Source organism: Panthera uncia, chromosome D4 (assembly GCF_023721935.1).
Source record: "Panthera uncia isolate 11264 chromosome D4, Puncia_PCG_1.0, whole genome shotgun sequence".
NCBI lineage: Eukaryota > Metazoa > Chordata > Mammalia > Carnivora > Felidae > Panthera > Panthera uncia.
Window position 1 is genome coordinate 77,931,728 of NC_064807.1, and position 25,912 is coordinate 77,957,639.

The window sequence follows — 25,912 nt, forward strand, 5'->3', positions numbered from 1 at the left end:
ATTGCTCTCTGTTTTAAATAGTTTAGGTTTTAGTTTGGCTTATTGTTAGTGTGCAGCAATTCTTGGGTAAGTGGTAAATGTGTGATGTTTTGATATTTATAGACATTTAAAATTTGTATATATTAAAAAATAAACACCCAGAAAGAAGAGATAATAAATTATGCAAAATTTTCTTAACATTTCCTTTTAAATGTCATAAATGTGAATCTTCTGAATGGACAGGAGAACAGAAAAGAAATGATATTAAAAAGAACTACAGCTTGGGGGGCACCTGGGTGGCTCAGTTAGTTAAGTGCCTGACTTTGGCTCAGGTTATGGTCTCATCAGGCTCTGTGCTGACAGCTTAGAGCCTAGAGCTGCTTCAGATTCTGTGTCTCCCTCTCTCTCTCATTGCTCTCTGCCTCTCAAAAAATAAACATTAGGGGCACCTGGGTGGCTTAGTTGGTAAAGTGTCTGACTTCGGCTCAGGTCGTGGTCTTGTGGTCCGCGAGTTTGAGCCCTGCATTGGGCTCTGCTCTGTGCTGACAGCTCAGAGCCTGGAGCCTACTTTGGATTCTGTGTCTCCCTCTTTCTCTGCCTCTCCCCGCTTATGCTCTGTCTCTGTCTCTCTCTCTCTCAAAAATAAATGTAAAAAACAAAAAAACATTTAAATAAATAAGAATAAATAAACATTAAAAAAAATTAAAAGAACTATAGCTTGGGAATCATCTGATACTGCACAAAATTGAGAACAGTCTGGAATGTCTTTTGATTCTGTGCAAGAATCGGTGCAAAATAAAACAAATAACTTGCATTTCTGTAATGAAAAGCACTTGATTATTTCAGCAAAAATAGGAATGGCTTATTATTGCTTATAATGTGAAAGCTGGATGCAATTGGTGCTCAAAAGTTGGGCTGTGAAACGATCGAAGTGCTAAACACCTGTTTTGTCAGAATGACGATCATGGTTCAAATAAACAAACTTTGTGATCATCAATGAGAAAAAAACAGAATAACATGCTAAATCAATTTCATACAGTGAAACATTTGAAACAATAAAAACCAGAAAAGCATTTTATCAGAGTATTGATCCACCAAATAAATATTTGGAAAGTATTATTAGAATCCAACTCTAGTCTATGGCTAACAATGATCAAGCATTTTCAGACTCAAAACTCTTGATAGAATATCAAAAGAGAAAGAAAATCAATATAAACATATTGCAATTTAGATTTATGGTCCAACTTATTGTAAAATTTATATCTACTGAAATGAGAGCACAGCTTTTTGGAAAATCTAAATAAGGTGATAAAATTAAATTCCAATATTTTTTTATTAAACTCTTTTTTAAAATGTTACTTGTTTATTAATTAATTCATTAATTAATTTAGAGAGCACATGAGAGTGGGGGAGGGGCAGAGAGAGAGGGAGACTCCCAAGCAGACTTTGCACTGTCAGCACAGAGCCCGATGTGGGGCTTGATCCCATGAAACATGAGATCATGACCTGAGCTGAAATCAAGAGTCAGACGCTTAACTGACTGAGCCACCCAGGCACCCCTTAAATTTCAATAATTATTGAGAAAATCAAGTACTTAACATCAAAAGTGTTTAAAATAATGTAAAAAAAACCTGCCGACTTCGAAGACTGCTTAATGGGTTTTATTGATATCAAGGTACTGGAAGGAATAACTGAACAACTGTTTGAGAGAATGGAGTCAATGAGGAATATTCATGTGAACTCCTTACTGGTGCAGATGCAATGCCAAAGAGGAGTCTGGGCTTCAGCAAAAATTTGGAAGTTCCCAGCTGTTCAATTTGGCTTTGACTGAATTATGTATCAAGTAGATATCAAGTGTCTCTGGACAATATAAAGATACGAGCCAAGCAAAAGATCACTTTAAATATTGTCTTAATAAATTTAGTGTTTACTACCACATATCTAATACACACTAGACAGAAGTAAGTAATAAGAAGAAAGCTTTAAAAATTGTAATAATGAAAACAATTGCAATAATCAAAATTGGAAAAATATTGGGATTTTGATGGGCAGCTGGTAGTGCTAGAATCGTGAAGGCAGTTTGGAAATTATAAGTTTGATAGATTCACTTTGATACATAATTATGTACACAATTGTGTTATAGGAGCAAATATTTAGAAAGTGGATAGATATACTTTTTGGTGATTTGCTTATGATAGTCTAGCAATTTTGTCAATATCATCGTTAGCTGTTCAAGAAAAGATATTTCAGTTTTGATAAGCTCACAGATTACAGAATGATAAAACCATATAAAAATAAGTAAAGGAAACTACAAAAGTGGAACAAGAGCTGTTATAAAATCAAGAATGATCATAAATTTGACATAAAACAAAATAAAGTCAATTTAAGGGAAAAGCGAATTTATGAAAATATTTTTGTTTTAGTGACAAGAGTTAAAAATATGACAAACTTTTCAGTTTTTTAAAAAATTTATGAAGTCTACAGTTTTGCCTATGACATTTGGAAAACTGAGGGTTGAAGGGGAATAAAAATGAAGAAAATTGGGAAAACTAAACATGGCATTTCAATAAATTGTTTTTATGATTTAGCTGATAATAGAGATATGTTGAACATGAAAAATGTCAGACAGTATCCAAAGGACTAGAAACATTTTGAATGTAATTACTACCAATTTAGCTTGAGCTGAGAGAGACTTCATTACCATGAACAATGCTGTCACTATAGGAGAAATTACTTATTGAGATTATAGGTTGTGTAAAGACTATCAATGCAATAAAGATGTAATTGGAAATGTTTGAGGTGGTTCCTCATTGTCAAATCAAAGCTCAGATGGGCAATTCTGTAGTGAGGCAAGCAAAATAAAACTGACAATTTCTAAAAATAAAAAACTTATTTGGAATTATTAGAATGATTTAATGGGGGCGCCTGTGTGGCTCAGTTGGTTAAGCGTCCAGCTCTTGATTTCGGCTCAGGTCATGATCTCACAGTCCTGAGGTTGAGCCCCACATCAGGTTCTGAGCTGATAGCACAGAGCCTGCTTGGGATTCTCTCTCTCCCTCTCTCTGCTCCTCCTCAGCTTGTGCGTGCGCACATACTCTCACTTTCTCTCTCAAAATAAATAAATAAACATTTAAAAAAGAATGATTTAATGAATCATTTGTGTGGTAATTTATGTAATTTGACAAGCAGCATTATAACATTTATAGCTTAGTTTGATTAGAGAATAAAAGGGAACATATTTTTAAATGTTTTATGTGTTATTTTACATACAAGTTCATTTTATTCTATTGGTTATTGAAACTCTCATTTATCTTCACTGAGCCTCTAACCCAAGACTTTGCACTTCACAGATGTCCTTAACTGGTTTCCCTCTTTCTATTTGTGTTCCCTCCAACAGAAGAAAGCCAGAGTTATCTTTTCTTTTCTTTTTTTTTTTTTCAATTTTTTAAATGTTTATTTATTTTTGAGAGAGAGAGAGAGCCAGAAACAGAGTATAAGCAGGAGAGGGGCAGAGAGAGCCAGAGACGCAGAATCTGAAACAGGCTCCAGACTCTGAGTTGTCAGCACAGAGCCTGACACGGGCTTGAACTCACAAACAGTGAGATCATGACCTGAGCCGAAGTCGGATGCTCAACCGACTGAGCCACCCAGGCACCCCCAGAGTGATCTTTTAAAATCATAAATCAGATCATGCTATTTGCCTACCTCAAACCTTTTATTAGCTTCCCTTTGGACTTCTAGAATAAAATCCAAATTTCTAGCCATGCCTTATAAATCCCTGTATGACCCAGCTCATGTCTATCTCTCAGCCTCTTCTCACGCTAGGCTCTCCCTGTCTCATTACAGCCCAGTCACCTGGGGTTCATCAGTTCCCTGATGATGCCTAGTTGCTTGCTGTCTCGGGCCTTTGCATATTTGGTTCCCTCTCTGCCCCGTCCCTTTAATGGCCACACCCCTAAACGATGCCGTCTGTTATCACAATACAGAAGCTTCCCACACTAATTCCATATCTCAAATATAGTGCTGGCTATGATTAATAATTGTTTAATTTGTTTTTTTCATTTCCTTTTTAAAAACACGTGTCTCCTTATATTATGGAATATAAGGTTTATGAAGGCAGGAACTCTGGTTGTGTTATTCAAGTTGTTTTCTCTGTGTCTAATAAAATGGCCCAATGTAAGTACTAAATATTGGTGGAGTGAAAGAATAAATGAATGAATTCTCACCAGCTTTGTAGATATCCAGGAGGGTTGCCGTGTACTTAACAAAGACATTTTCTTTGGTGATGGATGTGATACGAACTTTATAAGCTGGTAGAAGAAACAACACAAGAATTCATGCTTAATGTCACTAATGCCGTGTCCAGTAGAAGCCAGAGTTTGTCAAACAAATGAGAAAGGAAGCATAGCAAGCTTTTACGGGCACCCTGAGGTAAATCTCATTTCTTTCAAAAGGCCTTCCTAGATTCTGATAATGACTCATGATTCCATTCTACTTAGAACCATTTGCCCTCGCCACTGTTACAGAACGGGCTGATCGAGATAAGAGCAATATTAAATTAAAAGACAGAAGCACACTAAACAGACAAAAATAGATGTTTTGTTAGATGGAGTGTTCAGATTCTGATCCTTTAAGATTAGTGGGGTCACACCCATGGGGAACGTGGAGGAGATCCTTCTCCATAGGCCCACAGACAGTTTATCTACCATTCAGGCCTGCCCTGTGGGCCTCCTGTCTCCTTGCCTTGATCCCTTGCCTACCTCCACTGGCTTTGATCTTTGGGTTTTGACAGGATTCCGTTTTCTGACTCATCTTTGCTTGGATTGACAGCTATCTGACACGAGACATTCTCTATCCTGGTTTCTCTTCCTTCAGGCGTTACCTTTTAATCCATGGTATTTGATCTCACTTTTGGAATGGGAAGCTTAAAGAGATCTATCCCATCTATGTGGCCTAAGAAAAGATCTCACTTTTGCTTTGGGTGGGGTTGAAGTGAATGATCTGAAAGGTTTGCCCATTTTGGGGATTCTAGCTAGCGAGCTAGATGAATGAACTCATTGTGCCAGAACAAAAGCTGAGTGAATTAGTAGTTTAAAACAGATTTTAAAATGTCCCGAATTTCAGATTTATGTCTCTATGGTGCATATGGGCAACGTACCTGCTCTGGACATAGGTGGAGAGAGGGAAATATTTTATTTTGTTTTTATTTTATTATTCTAATATCAACCCATAGTCTTTAAAAAAGCCAGATAAGCCTTTTCTTGAGAATAATAAACTACATCCAGATTGCATTTATTCTATGTGTTAAAACAGGTTTTTGATATTCAAGAGTTAAAATAGTTCTAAAATGGAGGGAAGAAATAATTTGGTGAAATTTTTATTTATTAAACAATATAGTATTCAAATCTTAATGTGTTTTAAAACCTGCAGTGGGTCTTGGCTGAGTTAGGCAGCTTTTTTAGCTTTTTTAAAAAAATCAAGATGAATTCTAAAAAAAGAAAGACTATAAACCATACCCAATTCATCCTGAGATGGCTGCATTTCCACTAAGAGAGGTCAGTATAATATAACGGAAATGACACTGGAGACCAGGATGCATCCTCATTTTCCTACTGACTTCTTGCATAAATTTGAACAAATTACTGAGTCTCCCTGAGCCTCAGTTTCTTCACTGGCAAAATGTAGATAATTCTCTGTTACCTCAAAGAAGTCTTAGGGGACCCCACTGAGGAGCCATATATGAAAACAGTTGGTAAACACAAAGTGCTGAATTAGATGTACTTATCTTTCATTTATAAATAACACCCTACTTACACACACACATGGTTTGAGATAGTGTACAAAATGCTCTCTTTCTCTCTCAAAACAAACACACACACACACACACACACACACACACACACACACACACACCAGAAATAAATAAACACTAGAAACTATGGGTAGAAAACAAGACTACAACCATACTGGGCATCAGATTTAGCTCTGTGCTCCGGGTAAACAGAAGGAGATGCTCCCTTTGAAGCGAAAGATTGCAGTTCTGCATACATTTAAAATGATTTAGTACCAATATTTTTACCTTGTCTTTAAAGGGAGTTTGAAAAAACTCCAAGCCCCCGAACCACCTTTGTCTCTCCCTCTGCTCTATTGACTGGAAGAATATGCTAGTGAAATCTTACATCTTCCTGGCTTCTCAAAAGTTTTCTTTAACTATATTTTAGTTCAGTTTAATTCAATATGTTTAATTCAATGTGATCTATTGGAGTAAAGTGTCTTGGCCAGGTGTGTACATCACTCCAATCATTTTAAATGAAAGTTACATTTCTTTCCTGAAGGATGAATAATTTTGCATGTTAATGCCAAAAATTGATGGCATTTTCCTTCAAGGGAACACATGGAGTACAGTATTCACAGATATAATCATTGTGAAAGGTTGTTGATCTTTCTAACTGATCACGTATTCATAACATCTCATGTTTAATGGAACTCTACATTGAACCTTTGAACTTACCATAGGCAATGTCTGGTTTACAGGCTGTTTCTTTTCTAGCATCTGCAGAGATTGTCAGATCCAATTCTGTCTGCATCTGTCCGCAGTCAGCTGGATTTTGCGAAAAGTGCTAAAAGTTAGGTTAACGTAAAGAAGCAGCCACTCCCTTTGCATTAAACACAGTTCTCATGAGTCCTGAGACAATCCAGTATAACCTTACAAATACCAGACACCTACAACCTGTCCATTTTCTCCTCTTCCACAAAGTAAAACATTATGCAAAGCAAAACCAAAACAGACACAAGCACAAACAAAATCTTGAACATGAAGGCTTAGAATGGGCAGTCACTCCACATTCAGTTCTTTAGAAATGTATATGTTTTCACGGAAGAAAGGAGGAAAATTTTCCCATTCCCTTCCTGCCTTGAAGGAACCAAGATGATAACTGGACTGATTTACGGTTATAAAATGGTATAGTAGGTACCTAAGAAATGTATAGATGTTAAGGTTTCTGAAAAACAAAATAAACCCCAAACCAGCTCAGACCCACATGGAATCGGTTGTTGACTGTTGTTGGGTTCTGGGTCTTTTTCTTGACCAAGAAGACTGTCTTAGGTTTACAGAAGACTGAAGGTAACTGAACAATAAACAGAGATGTCACAAAGTGGGAAGGACAAGGGAAAAAAAAAAAGAAAGAGGAGCTAGTGGCTCAGTCTTGAGCCTCTGTTCTCTTAGGTTGTGGTCCTATTACATTAAAAAGACCATGTGAAAAGTAAAAATTTCGCATCATGCTATCCCTCTGATATCCAACAATTGTCTAGAGGGTGTTTCTCCCGCTCTGTATAGTAGAAGCTATCAGGATGTTCACGAGTTGTTGAGTAGTTTTATCATATTAAAGGAATCAGCTTTCAATCAGCTGAGATTATATGTCTACTTCTGAGAAATGAGTTTGTCAAATAGCTTCCCCCAGATTAGCCCTGGATTATGAGTGGCTGCTTTAAACAAGCATGCAGCCTAAACATGTTAAATGAAGTTTACCTTCTATGCATTTGCATGTTACTCCTTCACAGACTTTCTGCAGTCTGGCATCGAATGGGTTATAGAACATGGTGCACTGCTTATCTGTGGCAATGAAAACATAGTTAGGAGAAGTGGCTTGATTAACTCTCAATACATTCATGGATCAGTGAGTCTCCCATGGGAACTTGGAGATCACGTATCCCAAACCTTTCGATTTTGTAACAGGTGCAGGGAGGTTAAATTGTGAATTGCCTCTCCTGGCATGGGCCCCTTCCACCCTCCCTCAAAGACTTGCCTTTCTATGCTTGAAACTTACTGTTCCATATTTATTTCTTAGAATTAAAATATTTGGTGCTTCCATAAATGAGAGGAAATAAATTGTGTTACACGAGAGTCAATCGAAAGAGCTGTAATTGTTTGGGCTGGAGAAGAACAGGGGAAGTGGGGCTGAGTGTGTTCCATGTGATTCCAGAAGACACAACTAGAATGAATGGATATGAGAGTTTGGTTCATTTTAAGAATTTTTTTTTTTTTTTTTGGAATAAGTAGAACTGCTTAATGTGGACTTGTCTGCCCTGTGACCCAAAGAGCTCTCCAATCACTTAGTATTAGAGGCTGAGTGATCAAAAGTGGGGGTCATTCACTCAACATTTATCAATACGTGTTATATACTGAACACTGGGTTAGATGCTGGGGGCACAAGGACGAAAGCCTTCCATCTGGGTTTGGTGAGAAAGACATGCAAACAGATAACAACAAAGCAATGTGACAACTGCTACAACGGAGCCCTTGGCAAAATGTGATGAGACTATCAGTGGACAAGGTGATTCTTGGAGGATGAAAGAAATAGGGGGGCGGGGGAAATGGGCTTCTCCAAAAACGAGAGATGCGGTGAGTAGTGTAACGAAGGCAAAGTCATCCTCTGTGTACCTTCAAGTCAAATCTTCTGCAGAAATCTTCAAGTCAAGCTGATTACCTGGTCTGTGGTATTCATACACCGTGAAAGTAGCAGGATTCAGAAACCCAACTTGAAACAGCTCAAATATCCGGAACCGAACACAAAGGAACTCATCAGAAGGAATCTGTCCGACAAATTCAAGGTTTGAGGAAATTAATGGGAGAGAAGAGACTCAGCATTTTTAGCCTGTAGATTTTGGATAGTGATTGGAAACGGAGAACGGTGGGAGGTGGAACTTACCGAATTCAGTTGCAGAATAATATGTCCATCTTTGATTTGGTAATCAGCTAATAGTTGGTCCACCCTTTCCACAAGCTAAGAGAGGAAAGTGAAGGCTTGAATTTAATTTCATGATCTTTAAAAAAAATTTTTTCTCAAAGTTGATCTTTTTGTTTAAATGCTTTCATCCAATATTGGGATGTTAGACATGGGGATGTAATCCACTATTCAAAAAAGCTGAAAAGCAGCTCCTCTTCTTGAAGAAGTCTGGACATGTTATCATATGCACTCACATTTTGTTCAGACCATGCACACATATGTCCCCACTTTACTTCGGAAAATCAAAGCTTAGGTAGATTGTTGGTTTGGAAAGAATATTCTAGGTGGTTCCATGAAAGTGATATATTAAAAGGAAAGAAAATAGCTTTATCTGTAAAATAATGCAGTAAAGAAAACCAAACATCCATAACCATATGTAAAAGACAACATTTACAGCTTTTAAGTCTTCCTGGTTTGCACCGATTCCAGTAGGCAAAGAGATATCCATCACTGCATGGGAAGATCCCGATGATGATTCTTCTTTGCTGGGCTTGTAGCTAAAACAAATTAGAGATTAGGAAATGCAATAGATACGTGGACAAGATTCTTCAAGAAAAGGTCTTATTTCTTAGTAGGCTTTAATTTTTAATTTGGGCCTCCACTTCCTTGCCTCTCTACAATACATGCATTGCAATCTCTAAATTTTAGAGTTGCAAGAGACTTTTGAGTCATCTATTCTAACTCTTGCTCACTTGGCAAATACTTTAAATGGACCACCATTCTGGAGCTGGAAAACATCATAGAAGTCATTCAGTCCAAGCTCTTTAATTAACTAGTTGAGGAAACTGAGGATGAGAGTAAGGTACTTGTTCAAGGTCACATGACTAGTTCACCCCAGAGCTGCATAAACCTCTTGATTTCTATTCTAGTTCTTTTTTTCTAACAGAGCACATTTGAAAAAGAAAATTAGTTCTATATTGGAAAAAGACTCAATAAACATGTTTAGGAAAAGACTGGAAGGAAATACCTAAAATGTTAGCAGCTACTTTCTCTGGATGGTGAGATTATAAGTGATGATCTCTTTTTCTTACCCATGCTTTTCTGTGTTTTCTAAATTTTCCATAATAGATAATTTATTATTTAAAAAAATTTTTAATGTGTATTCATTTTTAAGAGAGAGAGAGAGAGAGAGAGAGAGAGTGCGCACAAGCATGGGAGGGGCAGAGAGAGGGAGACACAGAATCTGAAGCAGGCTCCAGGCTCTGAGCTGTCAGCATAGAGCCTGATGAGTGGCTCGAACCCATAAACCACGAGATCATGACCTGAGCTAAAGTCAGGTGCTTAACCAACTGAGCCACTCAGGTGCCCCAATAGATAATTTATTTTAAAAAAGTGTTTGAGGACTATCCTTTGCTAGGAATTGTGTTTGGGAGGAAGCTAAGGAAAAAGGCAAAGGGGGTAAAATGGGAGATTTAGTGTTTAAGTTTTTTTTTGTTTTTCTGATAAGAGAGAGAAAAAAAAACCCACTGAACTGGGGAATCAGGAAACTTGGGATTCACCCAGTTCTGCTGAGACATTTCCACAAATTGTTCTCCCTTTCTAGAGCTCATTTTCTTATTTGTAAAATAAACTGTGAAGAAGAATGAACTTGTGTGTTAGTTTTATATTTATAATTCCAAGGCTTCGTTTTGAGTGGCAGAGGTTGATGCTACCATTAAGCAGAATTAGAAGATTTAAAAGGGGCAAGTTGGCAGGTCCGGGACTGGGGCCCAGGGACAGGGGCAGAGTGTGGTTCTGCAAAGGTTGAGTTTCAGGTCCCAGCTTCACCTCAAGATGCTTGACAGGTAGCCAGACTTTTGAGAGTGGAGCTTAAAGATCAATCAGGATTAAAGGAAGAAATGGGGGAGACAGTGTCGTAGGGGGGGCAGATAAATTGATCTCACCTGAAGGACTGAGTTTTAATTAAATGGGAGGTTTTATTTGAGATAGAGGTGGCAAGGGATCTCTTTCCCCCAATTGCACCTAATCAGGGCAGACCCCCTTAGATGTCTTGCATGTAATAGTTACCGTAAAAGATATTATAAAATCTCTGGTTACAGAAATTTAACCCCATTCTTCACCAAATTAACAATTAACAACAGACTGTAAGACAATGTGGAACTGTAAAGTGATATCTGGACATCTCCCCGTAACAGGGCGGGTGAGTATCACCAGAAGCAGAGACCCCTTGCTCACAGATGCAAATCCTCTGTCAACAGAATGGAAAAGGGCCTCCTGAATGGAGAATGTCTATGAAAAGTTGCTGGAGCCTTGATGACTGGTTGCCATGGTGACTGTTTCAACCATGGAACAGAAACCTTCCTTTCAAGAAGCCCCTTGCCTGCTGCCAAAGACAGCAATCTCCCCCAAAGGCATTTTGTTCAGAGAGGAGAGAAGAGAAATCCTTTTTTTCTTCTCTTATGGATATAACAGAGAGGTTATAAGAAGCTAAATACAGGAAAGAGACCCCCTGAATACAGAAACTGTATGCTGGTGTGGTTTTTGTTTTTGTTTTTGTTTTGTTTTGTTTTTTGTTTTTAATCAGGAGAGAGAATATTGGATGGCAGAGAATTTTTCACAGAAATAAGTACTACACAGTCACTTTTGGACTTTATCCAACCTCACTTCAGCTTTACAGAGCCAAAGCATATTCCACCTGGCTTTTTTGAACATTCTGTTCCGAATTTGTAAAAGTCAAAAAATAGAAAATTCAATATTACATCTCCATTTGCCTTCTTTTGTATGTTAGCAATCTGTAATTAGGCCTCCTGTCAATGAATTCAAATGAATGAGTTTGGTTTTTTTTTTAAGTTTAAATTTTTGAAAGTGAGAGAGAAAGCACGAGCAGGGGAGAGGGACAGAGAGAGAGACGGAGAGAGAGAGTCCCAAGCAGGCTCCACGGTATCAGTGCAGAGCCTGATGTGGGGCTTGAACCCACAAACTGTGAGATCATGACCTGAGCTGAAATCAAGAGTCGGAAGCTTAACGGACTGAGCCACGCAGGTGTCCCTCTCATGAATGAGGTTTTGATAAGAGCCTTTGTAGGTATTGCACAGCTGTGGAACATAAGAACTGGAAAACACCTGGGGATGAGATAGTTCGGTATCCTTGTCCTATAGAAGAGGCCCAGAGAAGTGAGCTGGTTTGCTACAGGTCACATGAGGACTTTGCAGCAGAGGCTACCCCCCAGGTGGCCTCCTCCACTATCAGAGAGCCCTCCTTTGCGCCCACTATAGGGTCCCACGCCGTGACTCTGGCTTTGCCCTGAACAAGTTTGCTCACCTCTCCCTGTGACAAGTATTGTGAATATAAAGACAACTCCCCCAGAAGAGAGGTACCCAAGAGCAGAAATGGCAGTTAGGAGGAAGGGAAAGGGGAACCTTCTTCGCAGAAAGACATGAGGGAATGAGGAAGGATGTCTGAGAGGGAACAGAGGGCAGAGACTGGACAGGGATGGAAGGAGATATCGTGAGCAGACTGGCCAGTGAGGGAATCCTGAAGAGAGAGAGATTGGGCAAGCATTGGCAATGGCTGGGAAGGAGGCAGTGGGAAGCAGTGTGCTGTTCCTTGAGGTCAGTGGGTTCAGGTTATACTGATTGGAGGAGGTGGCTCAGATCCTGGACTGGGTGTCAGGGTCTGCGGCTTGAGGCCCTGGCTTTGCCACCAACTCTGTGACAACTTGGTGGGTTACCTCACCTCTTTGTGTCTCTTTATTTCTAAACTTTTTTTTAAGTTAATTTATTTATTTGGAGAGAAAGAGAGAGAGCATGAGCAGGGGAGGGGCAGAGAGAGAGAGAGAGAGAGAGAGAGAGAGAATCCCAAGCAGGCCCAGCACTGTCAGTGCAGAGCCTGATGCAGGGCTCAAACTCACAAACTGTGAGATCATGACCTGAGTCGAAACCAAGACTCGGAGGCTTAACAGACAGAGCCACCCAGGCGCCCCTCTTTATTTCTAAAATAAGGGATTACAATATCATCCCTAAAATCCTTTTCATCTCAAATCTATGACACAACTCGATGGAATTTCTGAGTTATCCATACTGAGTGCTTTGACATCACATGTGATGATCAGTAAAATCAGCAGAGTACCAACCACAGAAATCAGCTATTGAGAATATGAAGAATAAGGAAACAGAGCCCAACAGGAAGTGCTGAGGGGTAATGAAAGGAAGAAGGCAGAAGCCTGCGCTCGAACATGGCTTTGCCACTGACTGATTCACTCTATGTGAGCACTAAGATACGTACACATAGAATAATGGCCCCTGAAGACGTCCACGTCCTAATTCCCTGAACCTGTGAATACGTTACCTTATGCAGCAAAAGGGACTTGCAGATGTGATTAATTTAAGGGTCTTGCAATCAAGAGATTATTCTGGATTATCTGGGGGGGGGGCAGTGTAATCACTAGGGTCTTTATAAGGGAAAGAAGCAGGGGAGATGGTGGCCTCCAGCATCTGGAAGAGGCAAGGAAGTGGATTCTCCCCTAGAGCCTCTAGGAGGAAGGCAGCCCATTGATTTCAGGCAGGACTTCTGACCTCCAGAATTGTAAGAGAATAAATCTGGGCTTTGTAACCATTAAGTTTCTGGTAAATTGTTACCAAGGAGCAACAGGAAACTGATACAGTGGCGAGTTCGGGGCTCTGGAGTTAGCCTGCGGAGGGCTGGTGGCTCTCGACACTGGCTGCCATCAGGATAACCTCTGGGGGTGAGGCTAGAGTTTTGGATAGTTCTAAAAGCTCTCCAGCTGACTTCCATGTGCAGCCTGAGTTGAGAACCACTGGCTGATAATGGCTAGGGAATTTTCTGGGGGAATGGGATCTAAGTAAGAGAGTAGAAGCTGCTTATAAGAAAATCTTTTGCTTTTTCTTTTCCTCATCCTTCTATCTCCTCTCTACCTTTCTGGAAGACAGAAAAAATAGATATTATAGTGTTTGAATTAGAAGAAGGCCAAATGTGGGAGGGAAAACTATGAGCAAAAATGAAGCTGTTCTACAAAGTAGCTAAGAATACCCATTATGGGGGCACCTGGGTGGCTCAGTCGGTTAAGCGGCCGACTTCGGCTCAGGTCATGATCTCGCGGTCCGTGAGTTCGAGCCCCGCGTCGGGCTCTATGCTGACAGCTCAGAGCCTGGAGCCTGTTTCAGATTCTGTGTCTCCCTCTCTCTGACCCTCCCCCATTCATGCTCTGTCTCTCTCTGTCTCAAAAATAAATAAATGTTGAAAAAAATTTTTTTAAAAGAATACCCATTATGTTCTGCATTTTAACAAGCGCACAATTTTGCATCTTCCGGCCATCTTAAAACTCCAAAAGATGTAGAGAGAGAATACCACGGCACAAGTGAGGCCCTGAGTCTGTGCTCCCCTCTGTGGAAACAGGCTTACCTGGCACATGCTACTATGCGTTTGTAATCTGAGTCGCTGTAGCGTCTGTAGCTGGAAGCTGCGCATAAAAAAACAAGCAAACAAAAAATGAGAGTAAACCATTCTTAGCTGTTTTTTGTGCCCTGTCGCAACAGAATAATTAACGAAAAGGTCCCTGAACACATTTAAACATGATTTTTGACTTGGAAGCTGGCGCTGCTGGTGATTTTAATGGCAATTCATGGCTGCTGACAATACCAATAGCTGTAACAGTTCCCTGCTCTCAAAGAAGTTATGATTTAAGGAAGGAGTTATTAAAGGTAACGTGTTTGCAGAAGGTTGGAGGGAGAAAGGGCCAATGCTTGGATTCACTGGTGGCCGGAAAGTTTCCTGTAGGAACAGGCCTTTGAGCCACAAATGGAAGCTATCAGGGCAGAGGAGAGCATGTATCCTGACCCCAGAGCCAAGGTTAGAGGGGTACTTCAGGGTGCAAGGGGGCTTGCTTTTGGAGTGGAGGAGAGAACCAACCCACCAGGAGAGGGATGTGAAGGCCACAGGTAGAAAAAAAAAAGGCACACAATTACAGCGTGTATCGTTCTGTTTTACCTTCTATGTCTTGGGCTTCAATTTTCAAATGAAAGCTGCAGATTTCCTCAGAAGTACTGGTTTTCTGAACCACAGTTGTTACCTACGTTGGGACGTGTGAACAATAGTCTATTTAAAACAGGACAGGGCAGCCACTCTGGAAAACAGTGTAGAGGTTCCTCCAAAAATTAAAAAGAGAACTACCCTATGCCCCAGCAATTGCACTACTAGGAATTGATCCAAAGGATACAGGAGTGCTGATTCAAGGGGCATATGCACCCCAATGTTTATAGAAGCACTATCAACAATAGCCAAAGTACGGAAAGGGCCCAAATGTCTATCAACTGATAAAGAAGATGTGGTATGTGTATATATATATATATATATATACACACACACACACACACACACACACACACAAATATATATAATGGAATACTACTTGGTGATGAAAAAGAATGAAATCTTGCCATTTGCAACAACATAGATGGAACTGGAGGATATTATGCTAAGTGAAATAAGTCAGAGAAAGACATATATCGCATAACTTCACTCATATGTGGAATTTGAGAAACTTAACAGATGACCATGGGGGAAGGGAAGGAAAAATAAGATAAAAACAGAGAGGGAGGCAAACCATAAGAGAGACTCTTAAATACAGAGAACAAACTGAGGGTTGATGGGGATGGGCTAAACGGGTGATGGGCATTAAGGAGGACACTTGTGTTGTATGTAAGTGATGGATCACTGGGTTCTACTCCTGAAGCCAAGACTACACTGTATGTTAACTAACTTAAGAATAAAAAACAAAAAACAGGACAGTGGGGAAGGCATCATGGCTGTACTGTTGCTGCAGGTGAAATGCCCAAAGTATTGACTCCACAATCCAGTACAAATGGGGTGTAGCAAAGACTCATTTCCCAACAGCTGGACTTTCAGCGAACTCTATAATTTGAAACATACCTGAGAAGCCCAAGTAGGCAAAAAAAAAAAAAAAAAAAAAAAAAAAAAAATGACATCTAGCCAGGCAGAATCTTGCCAAATCCCATGTGGTCAAATCTGAGTACTTTACTGTATAGAAAAGTTCCTAAGCCTCTTGTCCTGGAACCTGTATACTCTAGTTTCATGCAAAACACTTCAAGGCCAGGAAGTATGGTTTTCTCCTAACCCCCATGCCACCATAGGAAATGACAAATTACAGGTGTGCAGGGAAGGACAGAGGTGCTGCCAGAAGTAGATATACTGAGAGCAACTACAAGTGACAGAGAAAATGCACAGTCTGTCTCCCCCACCAACCCAACCATGCAATCTCATAAAGTCTTAGACGGAATGGACATGCCAAAGATAAGAGTGTAACTGAAATCATCAGTAGAGTGTTAACTGATGCTTAGAATATGTAGTTCATCTTAGCCATTCGGCAGTCAGTCACACGTTTCTCTAAGCTGTTTGTGTATGTGCATGCAGTCTACAGTTAAAATAATAGAAACTTAAGTCCTTACATATATTCATCAATCTGCAATGATGCTGGAGAATTGCGATGTGACTATGTTACTAACCATAGAAAGCAGGGATATGTATGTGTGTATAATCACATACATGCATCATATGCACATACAACTACAGAACCGTAAAATTATATATATATGTATAATTATATATATATATATAATTTCCACAAATACAAAGACTATATACGTACAAGGATTAACATAGCCATCTGCAAAAAGAAATTGTGAGGACCGCTACTGAGACAGCTAAAAAGAACGAGTAAATGAATCCTACTTTAGTCCTGGTTGCCCAAGCCTAGATCTCTGTAACTTTGTGGCAAAGTCCCTAACTTTCTTTCATGTTACTTAGTACAAGCAGACATATGGTTGAAATCGGCTCTCAATGAAATACTTACGTGCACCGTAGCCACGCCATTGCTATACCCAGTACTGACGACGAGGTCATCATTGAGGGGCACCTGGAAAGGTGGATGAGAAACTGTGTTTGTTTTCTTCTTCAATAGGGAGAGAGGACAGAACAATGAAAAGTAGCCTGACACCTGCCAGCTTCCTCTCTCTGGGCTTCTGTGAGATTCAATGGATAAGACAGTGGAGATCCTGTGCACACAGACGCTAGAAGTGCTGGAAATTCCTTTTCCCTTGTCCGTATGAATACCACGTCTTGAGCTCTCCTGAGCAAGCCCGCAAAACCAACACAGCAGAAGCCACTTTGGGTTATGTTTTCATTTATATATGGTTATGATAGAACTGGATCTTCATCTCCTTTTGCCAACGGAATAAATCCCTTTCAGTGCCTCAGGAGGAGGCTCATCTCCTCCACTTCCACTGGTCTTTTATTCAAACCCCGTTGCCCCATCCGGCACCTCACTTAAGCCTGCCAGATCCTTAGGTGCTGACACTCTTCTTCCGTCCTTCCAGGAGGAGAGTGAAGGTCAGGACTGGGTTAAGAAAGCCTCCCCTCCGGAGAAGCTCTGTTGTACAAATGCTCCCTGATGTGTGGAAGGCGTGGGAGAGGCCATCCTGAGCAAGAGGCCCAAAGAGTAGGTTTCTTGCTCGCTCCAAGGCTGCGGGCTGCCCCTTCCCTCACTTAGCACACTAGTGCAAAGGGGATCCGGTGTGCATGAAGAGTTGTCAGCCCTTCCTCTAGATTTTAGTAAATGTAGATAACAAGGCCAATTCTCTTGTTCTCCCTGATGGAAGATAGCAGCATTTACTGAAAAGCCAGTGCATCAAGATGCTGCATGAGGAATGGGTTCTATGAACTTGAGTGACAGATAGGTTTGGGAAATGAATACTGTTGCCCTGCCCCTGTCCCCATGTCCCTCCATTGCCCATTCTTCCCCAGGGTCACCACAATTACTCATATACATATGAAGGGTGGGGTAGGAATCCTCTATGAACAAACTTGATTAACTTCATTTAAACTAGAGTGTCCCACACTAACTTGACCACCAAACCTTTGTTAGGTAATGCATTTCAGGAAATGCTGGCATAGAGATATTCCAGACTAGACACTCATAGCCTGAGTTTTATACAAAGACAGCGTCATGGGCTGAGTTTTAGTTATTTAAAAATGGCAAGAGGCCCTTACAGCATTAGCCCTGTAGAGAAGAATTGACTGCGGTTACATCTCTGGTGGGCCTACCTTGCTGCTCAGGTCAAGAGCTCCTCATGAGATCTTACACCATTGGCTTGGAATGTGAACCTCTGGTGAAGTCTACACGCTTCCAGAGAAAGGAGACACATTGCCAACCCTGGGGGCCATAAGCACACGTGCCTGCAGAGGCCCAGGCACCAAGCAAGGGCACACAAAGAGCACACACACACACACACACACACACACACACACACACGTCACGTCACATGACTGCCAGAAACTGGGACCGGCTGAAGAGTGCTTGCTGTGGCCAACACCCTGTTGCCTGATCGTCCGGTTTTTTAAGAGTTTGGAGGCAGATTTTTATTTGAGGTCTCTGGACTTTCAAGTGTTGGAATATGTCTATATCTCTGTCTATATATCCGCATCCATACCTATCTTTTTTTTTTATCTGTGGGCCAATTGTTTTTAACTTTCGCGTTCAATTTTATTTCTCATGCCTACTTACTTCTCCCAACCATGGATTTGTAGAGCATGTAGACAGTTAAAAACTATTTCCAGTCATCTGTGTATTTAAATATGACCTAAAAGAATCTGAAATGTGGTAATTAGAAAAATATATGTTAGCAGCCGTTTACTAGCAGCTACTCTTATTGACACAGAAACTAGTTCTTCCAACGTGTCCTTTACTTTGGGAAATTTTCACAGGCCATTGAGGTTTTCATAAAAAAAAAAAAAATCCAGCAGGGGTACATGGGATAAGCTGTCAGGGGACCCAAAGGCCAATCCCTCAGTTTGGCCATACTTTGTGTGTATGACAGGCCCACGTGGAACCACTGGTGAATGTCCACACGTGTCTTCCCTCTCACTCTACCACTGCACCTTTGTGCATACTGTTCTCTCTGACTAGAATGTTTTCCCCCCTTTTCTTCACCTTGCTAACTCATCCTGATTCTCCCAGATTTAACCTGCGCATCTGGACGCACTTGACAAATTCCTACCTCTCACCTTGGGTCAGGAGGCCCTGCTCTGTCCTTCCATGTCCCTACCAAGGCTCTTATTTTTTTACTGTCTGTTAAAACAGCAGTCTCCCCGAGTACCCAGTTTCTTCATACACTTTGCTTTTGAATTCCCAGTGCCCGGGACATAGCAGGTACTCAATGTATTTTTAAGTAGTAAATAGATACATTTGTAAAGTAAGAGGGGAACACATGACTTCAAAGGGCCCACCCACTTATAAAATTTTATAAAAAGTCCTTAATTTACCTCTATTGGCCTCCCAAGGAAATTCGTCTCTGTCATCTTATAACGGTGGAGGTCACCTTTATGCTTGTAAGAGACATTGATGTCCATGTTCAAGTGGAGTTGTTTTATCAGGAGTGAATATTCCGTCAGGCCCTCGATGGCATTAATCGTATCCTGTCAGCAATCAGCAAGGCACAAAAACAGGTTTAGCTCATTTATATCTTCCCTGTATTTACAAATCCGCTTTCTTATGAGAGAGTGAGGATGCACTGACCAGTGGGGAAACTCCAGCTGACTGAGTGAAATTGGTGAAGGGCTCCTAGGTGGAGGTCTCTCCCTCCCCAGTAGGGATGCTGCTGTTGGCAGGGAGAGGAAGGAGGTGTGGCCTCAGTTCCAGGCTCTCCAGGTGTCCTGGGTGCATGACCTCAGGCCAGTCACTCTTTGCAGAATGCCTCCTAATCCTTGCATGACTGTCTCCTTTTTATCCTTAAGTCTCACCTTAGATAACTCCACAGTGAGGCCATAAATACGTTCTCCCTCTCTATTATTCCGTTTTCATTTTCTGCTTCTACCACTGTAATGTAAGATTTCTTGGCATCCATTACATTTAGTAGCTACTGAACAAGTATTTGTTGAAGGAATGAATGGGTGAACTTTATTTTTCTAGGTCTCCTCTTCCTCATGTGCAAGATTGGGAAATGTGACTGACTAGATCAGAGGCGTCAAACACATGGCTACCCCATCTGCCTGTGACATGGCATGATAATCAATGGGACACTCTTCCCTGCTAAGCCTACACTTGTCTCCAAGATGAAATTCATTTGCCTCCTCAGATTACATAATCACTAAAGTAACCTTAAAGGACCCCTCTAGCTCTAAATTTTATAAACACATAGAAACACATTCTATGATCATCCAAACATTCAAGGAACAGAGAAGATGCTAACGTTTGAGCTCATCTTTGAAACCAGAGCATATTATACAACTACATAATAACTACAAAACATACATACATAAATGAGTTTACACTGGTAGCTAGGCAAACCGTAACAGTCAGTATTTCTCTCACTTTTTACTCATTTTGGGGGGGAGGGAATCTCAGTACTTTGGTCCACACGGTGGCCTCTGTTCATTACATAGGATGTGATGGAATCACTGATAACCTTACTAGCCCTTCGTGATCATTAAGAATCATAGAGGAAGTACTGGATTTAGAGTCAGGAGATGTGAGTTTTGATTTTGGCTGTGCCACTAACTCCATGAACGAACCTCTTGGGGCTGACTTCCTCCGCTGTAGGAGAAGGGTGTCACTGCAGATAATCTCCAAGGGTCTTTTGACTCTAGTCATTTATTCAGATCTTGGCGGGAGGACGAAAGCATGGGCGACAGAATGAATGTGGCACATGTCATGCAGGAGGAGGGCAAATGTCTTCAGGAGGGTAAAACCAGACAGAGAAATGTTACCTGGGTTGAATAAAAGCCGCCTCCGTACCTCTGCTCTTCAGATAGCCATCTGATGATTGGGTTAACGTAATTTATGTCTTTCAAGCTCAGACTGGTGAGTAAAGCGTAGGCAGTGGTTTCTACCACGTGTGCTGTACTGGGGTTAGGTGTGGATGTGCTTTCCTGTTGAAGATCGTCTTTCCAGAAGCGATAAATGACTGGATCGCCTGAACATCAGCAAATCACATTCATTAATGTGATTAAAAATGTGAATTTGAGGGGCGCCTGGGTGGCTCAGTTAGTTAAGTGTCTGACTCTTGATTTTAGCTCAGGTCATGATCTCACAGTTTGTGAGACTGAGCCCCATGTTGGGCTCTGTGCTGACAGTGCGGAGCCTGCTTGGGATTCTTTCTCTCCCTCTCTCTCTGCCCCTCCCCTGCTCATGCTTGTGCTCTCTTGCTCTCTCTCCCTCTCTCAAAATAAATAAATAAATTAAAAAAATACATGTGAATTTGATATACTTCTAGCAGGTTTCTAGACATTTTTACTGGTAGTAGCCTTCTGATTTCTAGAAGTTTCTTACTCTTTTGTAAGAAGAACTTCTTCAAGGTGACCAGTACATAATAAGATCTCTTAATACAGTGCTCTTTGTCTTTACTCAAAAAGGTCATCATGCAAAGCCCGCATGTACTGGGGAGAAGCAGTACTGTAAAGGGAGAAGTGTAACCAACTGGTAACCAGTACACCCAGGTTCTAATCTCTGCTCTACTAGGAAATGACCATGTCATTTTGGAAGAATTCTGTTTTGTTCTGTGGGACTCATTTTCTAATACCTAAAGTGTACGTAGTACTTATTTCCTTGTAGTGAAACTCAGATGAGATACCAGATGTAACTTTTTATCAACCAGAGAGCACCATACACATAGAAAGCTTTATTGTGATTATTGACACGGTGAGATAAATTGGAGAACTTTTCTCCCTGACAGAAAAAAAATCTACAACCTAGAAATTGAGATCACACCCAAAATCTTAGTTCATTCTTTTTTAATCTCCTCAAGTTTAAAGCACTAAAGATAATTTCATATATGTAGCACTTTTCATAAATTAGGTTCTAAATTATATTTGTTATTGCTGTAGTAATTTAAACTGTCACTTTAAGTCCTTTTTTTGTGCAAATTATATTTTAAAAAACAGTGAGGCATATTTGGAAATTATTTTTGAAGATTAGTCAAAATTTTGATGTATCTGTTTACAATTCATAATTACATTATTTACATGACTTTGGGTAATGCTTCACCTCCCTCTCAGAGACTCAGATTTGCTGTATTCAGAATAAAAGATTTGGTTTTTAAAGATATTTGCAGCTCAAACATTATTTGAATTATTAAGATCTCTTCTAGCTCTTCAATTCTATGATTTTATGATCCCTGTCTTACAAGACCCAAGACATTTCTTTTGTGTTATTTTAAAAGCACTGTACAAGTTGTTTCGAGGTGTATTTTATGATTCAGTCATTTTTAAACGATGACATAAATAAAATCTTGTAAACAGTGACACACCTTGTGCTAGATTTATTAAGCTTTCAGAAAACCTCAGCCAGAAGAGGGCTCAGAAGTACCCAACCATATCCATGCTGGTACAGGCACACTGGCCAATGATCACTGCTACCCTCTTTCCATTTCTTTACTCTTGACCTATAGGAAGTGGTATCTTTATGTTTCAAAATGAAATACGTATATAGCCAACTCAGTACAATATAAGCCAGAGTGGAAAGTGCAATAAACTGGTAATCAGTACACCTCTGATAAAAAATCCTCCAATGCCTTCCCTTTTCACTCAAAGCAGAAGTTAAAGGTTTAGTGCTTCCACTGCCCCCCTCCCCTCCACCCACCCAGTACCTTGATGTGAATGAGACACAGGCACCCTTTGCTCTGGGCAGAAGCAGACCCAAACTAGGATGCATGGCTAGGGGGGTGCCCGGGCTGGATTTCAGCCTCAGTTCACTGGCTTGGGTGGGGGCTGTCTACATTGCACAACTGTATACAGGGGTCTTGCAGAGCTCCTGTGATGACCTCCAAGGCTGTATATGACCTTCCTTGTCATTCATGGAGCTCCAGGCACCCTCCTGCCTCAGGCATTTGCACATGCGGCTTCTCCATCAGGAACATTCCTCAAGATATCCACCAGCTTGCTTCCTCACCTCCTTCAGGTCTCTACTCAAGTACCACCTGCTCAGTGAGGCTCAAGCCTGACCACTGTATCTAAAATTACAACCTACCCCTTCTCCTTGTCTCCTTTCCCTGCTTTATTTTGCTTCATATCAATCATCCAACCTATTCACTGTATGCAGTATTTCACTTACCATGTTTGTCCGTCTCTCCATAACTAGAATGTAAGTTTCACAAGGACCTGGATTTTTTTTTTTTTTGCTTTGTTTTGTTTTATTTTGGTCTGTTGCTTTATCCCCAGAACCTGGAACAGTATCTGGTACATAGGAGGTACTCAGTACATAAGCTGCGTGAATGAATAACAGCACTTAATATATCGTATTGTGATGGTTGGTTTCTCGAGGGCAGACACCGTGCCTTACTCAACTTTGCCTGCCCTAACCTCCTTCACAGAATTGGCACACTCTACATGCTTAAACGCTTGCTGAAAAAATTGTGTGAAATAAGTCATACCTTTAACCAAAGCTTTCTTCTTCAGGGCTGAGACAATTGAACGAAATTGTGGGTGGGTTTTATCTCCCAGGGAAAGAGCGTAAGCAGCAATGGCCAGTGTAAAGGTGCTCTGGGCTGAGAGGGTATTTTCAAGCAGAAAGGTGTCAGCTTTAGTGATAGCCGTGTTGATTTTCTGGAACAAGAGCAGAGGGTACCTAAGTTTGTCAAGCCTCAACCTGTCAACTGATGGGAACCACCCCCGGGGGGGCACCATCCTGGGGCAGGCAAGGCGAAGGGTGGAAAGAAGACTGTCCTCATAGAAGTGGATGGTGTCTCACTGGAACAGATCCCTCTGGGAGAAGGAGCAGAGCCTAATCTCAGAAGGGGAAACATGCTCGTCCAAACCGGGTTAGGCTTTTTGCCCCTGGCAAAGGGCATCTCTGGAGATGTTTTCGCCTTTAGTTTCTGCTTCCCGCAGCAGATGCAGCCCCTGGGAAGGAGAAGCCAGGCCTAGACTTTCACCACTCCCCCTCAGCAGAGCTGGGACAGACTCACATTTTCAAACAGAGTTTTACTAAAGAAAACCATAAATAGCAGGAAAAGAACCAAAAGCTACCAAAGTGCTTTTTGATCCTAAGAATTCCTGGGAACATCGTCTCTATTACTCGGTCCCGACTTAAGTGCGTGAGGAGGAAGCCGGAGTGATGTCGTGGTCAGCTCTCCTGGCTCCTCCCGTCCCAGCTCCACTGCCCCTCCCTCACGCACCAGTGGGTGTCAGCTTGTCCTCTAGGCCCCTGGGAACTTGTCCTTGTTGACTATTTTGCCTCGTTAAGTATAAATAACAATTCTCTTGGAAAAAACTACAAACATTATTTTGTTCTGTGGCTGAAACCCTATAACCCCCTTTGGGATTTTCCATGTCTGTTCTCTATGCTGGTTTGAAGGACATGTCTCATTCGCTTCCGATTTGTAAGCAGGCACGTTTGGCCTCAGTGTGGGATGGTCTCTCCCCCGATCAGGGAAGCTCCTGCTCCCTTGGAGTCTTTCACATTGATCCACGCAGGCGAATCCTCTCCTCTCTCCCCACAACTTCCAAGCAAATGAAATGGCACAGCCCAAAGAAGCAGACAGGCTATCGTGTGTTCTCAGAGGTTCCACAATACGAGATGCCTTGGGTGTAGGGTAACAGTCACATCCACATCAGAACATTACCAGAGATGCAGGCAGGAGGCAGAGGAGACACTGCCATTTTCCCATGTCAGCCAAAAGTTACTGGTTCTGCTGTCAGCTCCACAGTTTGCTGGCCTGTGACACTGGACAACTGAATTCACCTTACCCAGGGTCTCTAATACCTATCATAATTCTGAAATCCTTTGATCCTGAAACTAAATTCATTTTCAAGGTGGCCCCTCCCACTAAATGGTTAGGAAACAGAGGATGGGTGTTGGAGAAAGGAAACTCTTACTTACCACCAGGGAGCATATATCAAAAGCCTTTCTAATTCCAATCACAGCAAAGGCTGTCAGATATAAGGTGTTCTCCCGGGCTTCGACAGGCAAGGTACCCTACAAGTAAGCAATGTTTTAAAAACAGAATGAAATGGCGTCCTCACAGTAAAATGACCTGGGTCTAATCTCCGTTTTGAGCCTAATCTCGCCCTCTCCCTTCATCATCAGTCCTGCAGGACTGCTTGCCATTTCTCAGCAAGATCTGGGTCTTTCTTACTTGCATATGTTCACGTGACTTTCTCCCCCTCATCTCCCCCCTCTGAAGCTCCGATTCATACCTCTTCACCACAAACTCTCCCCCTCCTTCAAGACTCTGTGAGGGACACCTGGGTGGCTTGGTTGCTTGAGTGACCGACTTGAGCTCAGGTCATGATCTTGCGATTCATGGGTTTGAGCCCAGCGTTGGGCTCTGTGCTGACAGCTCAGAGCCTGGAGCCTGCTTCGGATTCTGTGTCTCCCTCTCTGCCCCTCCCCTGCTCACACTCTCTTTCTCTCTCTCTCTCTCTCTCTCAAAAATAAACATTAGAAAAAATTTAAAAACTATTTAAAAAAAAAAGACCCTGTGAAAATGCCACCTCCTCTCTGCAGCACTATCCAGCCTCTGTTCTCCCATGCTATTTCCTCTTAGGGCAGTAACATTCCAATGTGATGCTTATAAGACCTTCCAAAGTGCCCTCTATTTACCTCTCCAGCGTTATTTCACGCCACTCACCCCCTAGCTCTCTCAGCCCCAGTTATTTGAGTGAACCTCCCTCCCTCTCCACCTCAAAGTGCCAGGCACACTGTTTGCGTCAGATGGAACATTCTTCCTGCCTCCCTCCTACGTATTTCCCAGGGTCCTGGCCAAGTCATTTTCTTCAATTCCCCCACACCAGATTAGATCCCCTGCTTTCAGTGAAACTGTATTTCCCTTTTCTTAACATGCATCGCACACTTGAAATAACTTGCTCGTGTCTGACTTCTCTGCTGTATCATAAGCTTTATGGCCTCAGCGACCACATTAGTTTAGTTCACTGTTGTGTCTCTACCGTGCAGCCCTTAGTTCCCATTAAGTAAGCGTTTCTCGTATGAATAAATGAACACACACAGTTATATGTAGATTAGTGTTGTGAGTATGTAGAGCCTACTTTCCTTACCAGTGTGTGAGCTTCTCTGTGGCGGGCCATCCTTCCCACACCTCCTCCCAGACTGTGCTCAAAATAGACCCTTGCCTGTATTAGGTGCTCAGTGAATGGTTGTCGAATAAATATGGATAGATGGA

General features: G+C 41.4%; 1 protein-coding gene across 1 annotated transcript in view; it reads right to left on the reverse strand.

Moving 5' to 3' along the window:
- The window catches only part of C5 (complement C5), an 88,324-nt gene that overhangs the window by 4,642 nt on the left and 57,770 nt on the right, over positions 1 to 25,912 (reverse strand). Inside the window, exons 27-39 of the mRNA XM_049628082.1 lie at positions 24,613 to 24,708; positions 23,165 to 23,336; positions 20,505 to 20,710; positions 19,062 to 19,214; positions 16,594 to 16,656; positions 14,712 to 14,793; positions 14,127 to 14,184; positions 9,160 to 9,262; positions 8,688 to 8,762; positions 8,466 to 8,571; positions 7,508 to 7,591; positions 6,491 to 6,580; positions 4,206 to 4,289 (exon numbers count right to left, since the gene is read on the reverse strand). Of these exons, the coding sequence (XP_049484039.1) occupies positions 4,206 to 4,289; positions 6,491 to 6,580; positions 7,508 to 7,591; positions 8,466 to 8,571; positions 8,688 to 8,762; positions 9,160 to 9,262; positions 14,127 to 14,184; positions 14,712 to 14,793; positions 16,594 to 16,656; positions 19,062 to 19,214; positions 20,505 to 20,710; positions 23,165 to 23,336; positions 24,613 to 24,708 (1,372 nt within the window). The remainder of the gene's footprint in view (positions 1 to 4,205; positions 4,290 to 6,490; positions 6,581 to 7,507; positions 7,592 to 8,465; positions 8,572 to 8,687; positions 8,763 to 9,159; positions 9,263 to 14,126; positions 14,185 to 14,711; positions 14,794 to 16,593; positions 16,657 to 19,061; positions 19,215 to 20,504; positions 20,711 to 23,164; positions 23,337 to 24,612; positions 24,709 to 25,912) is intronic.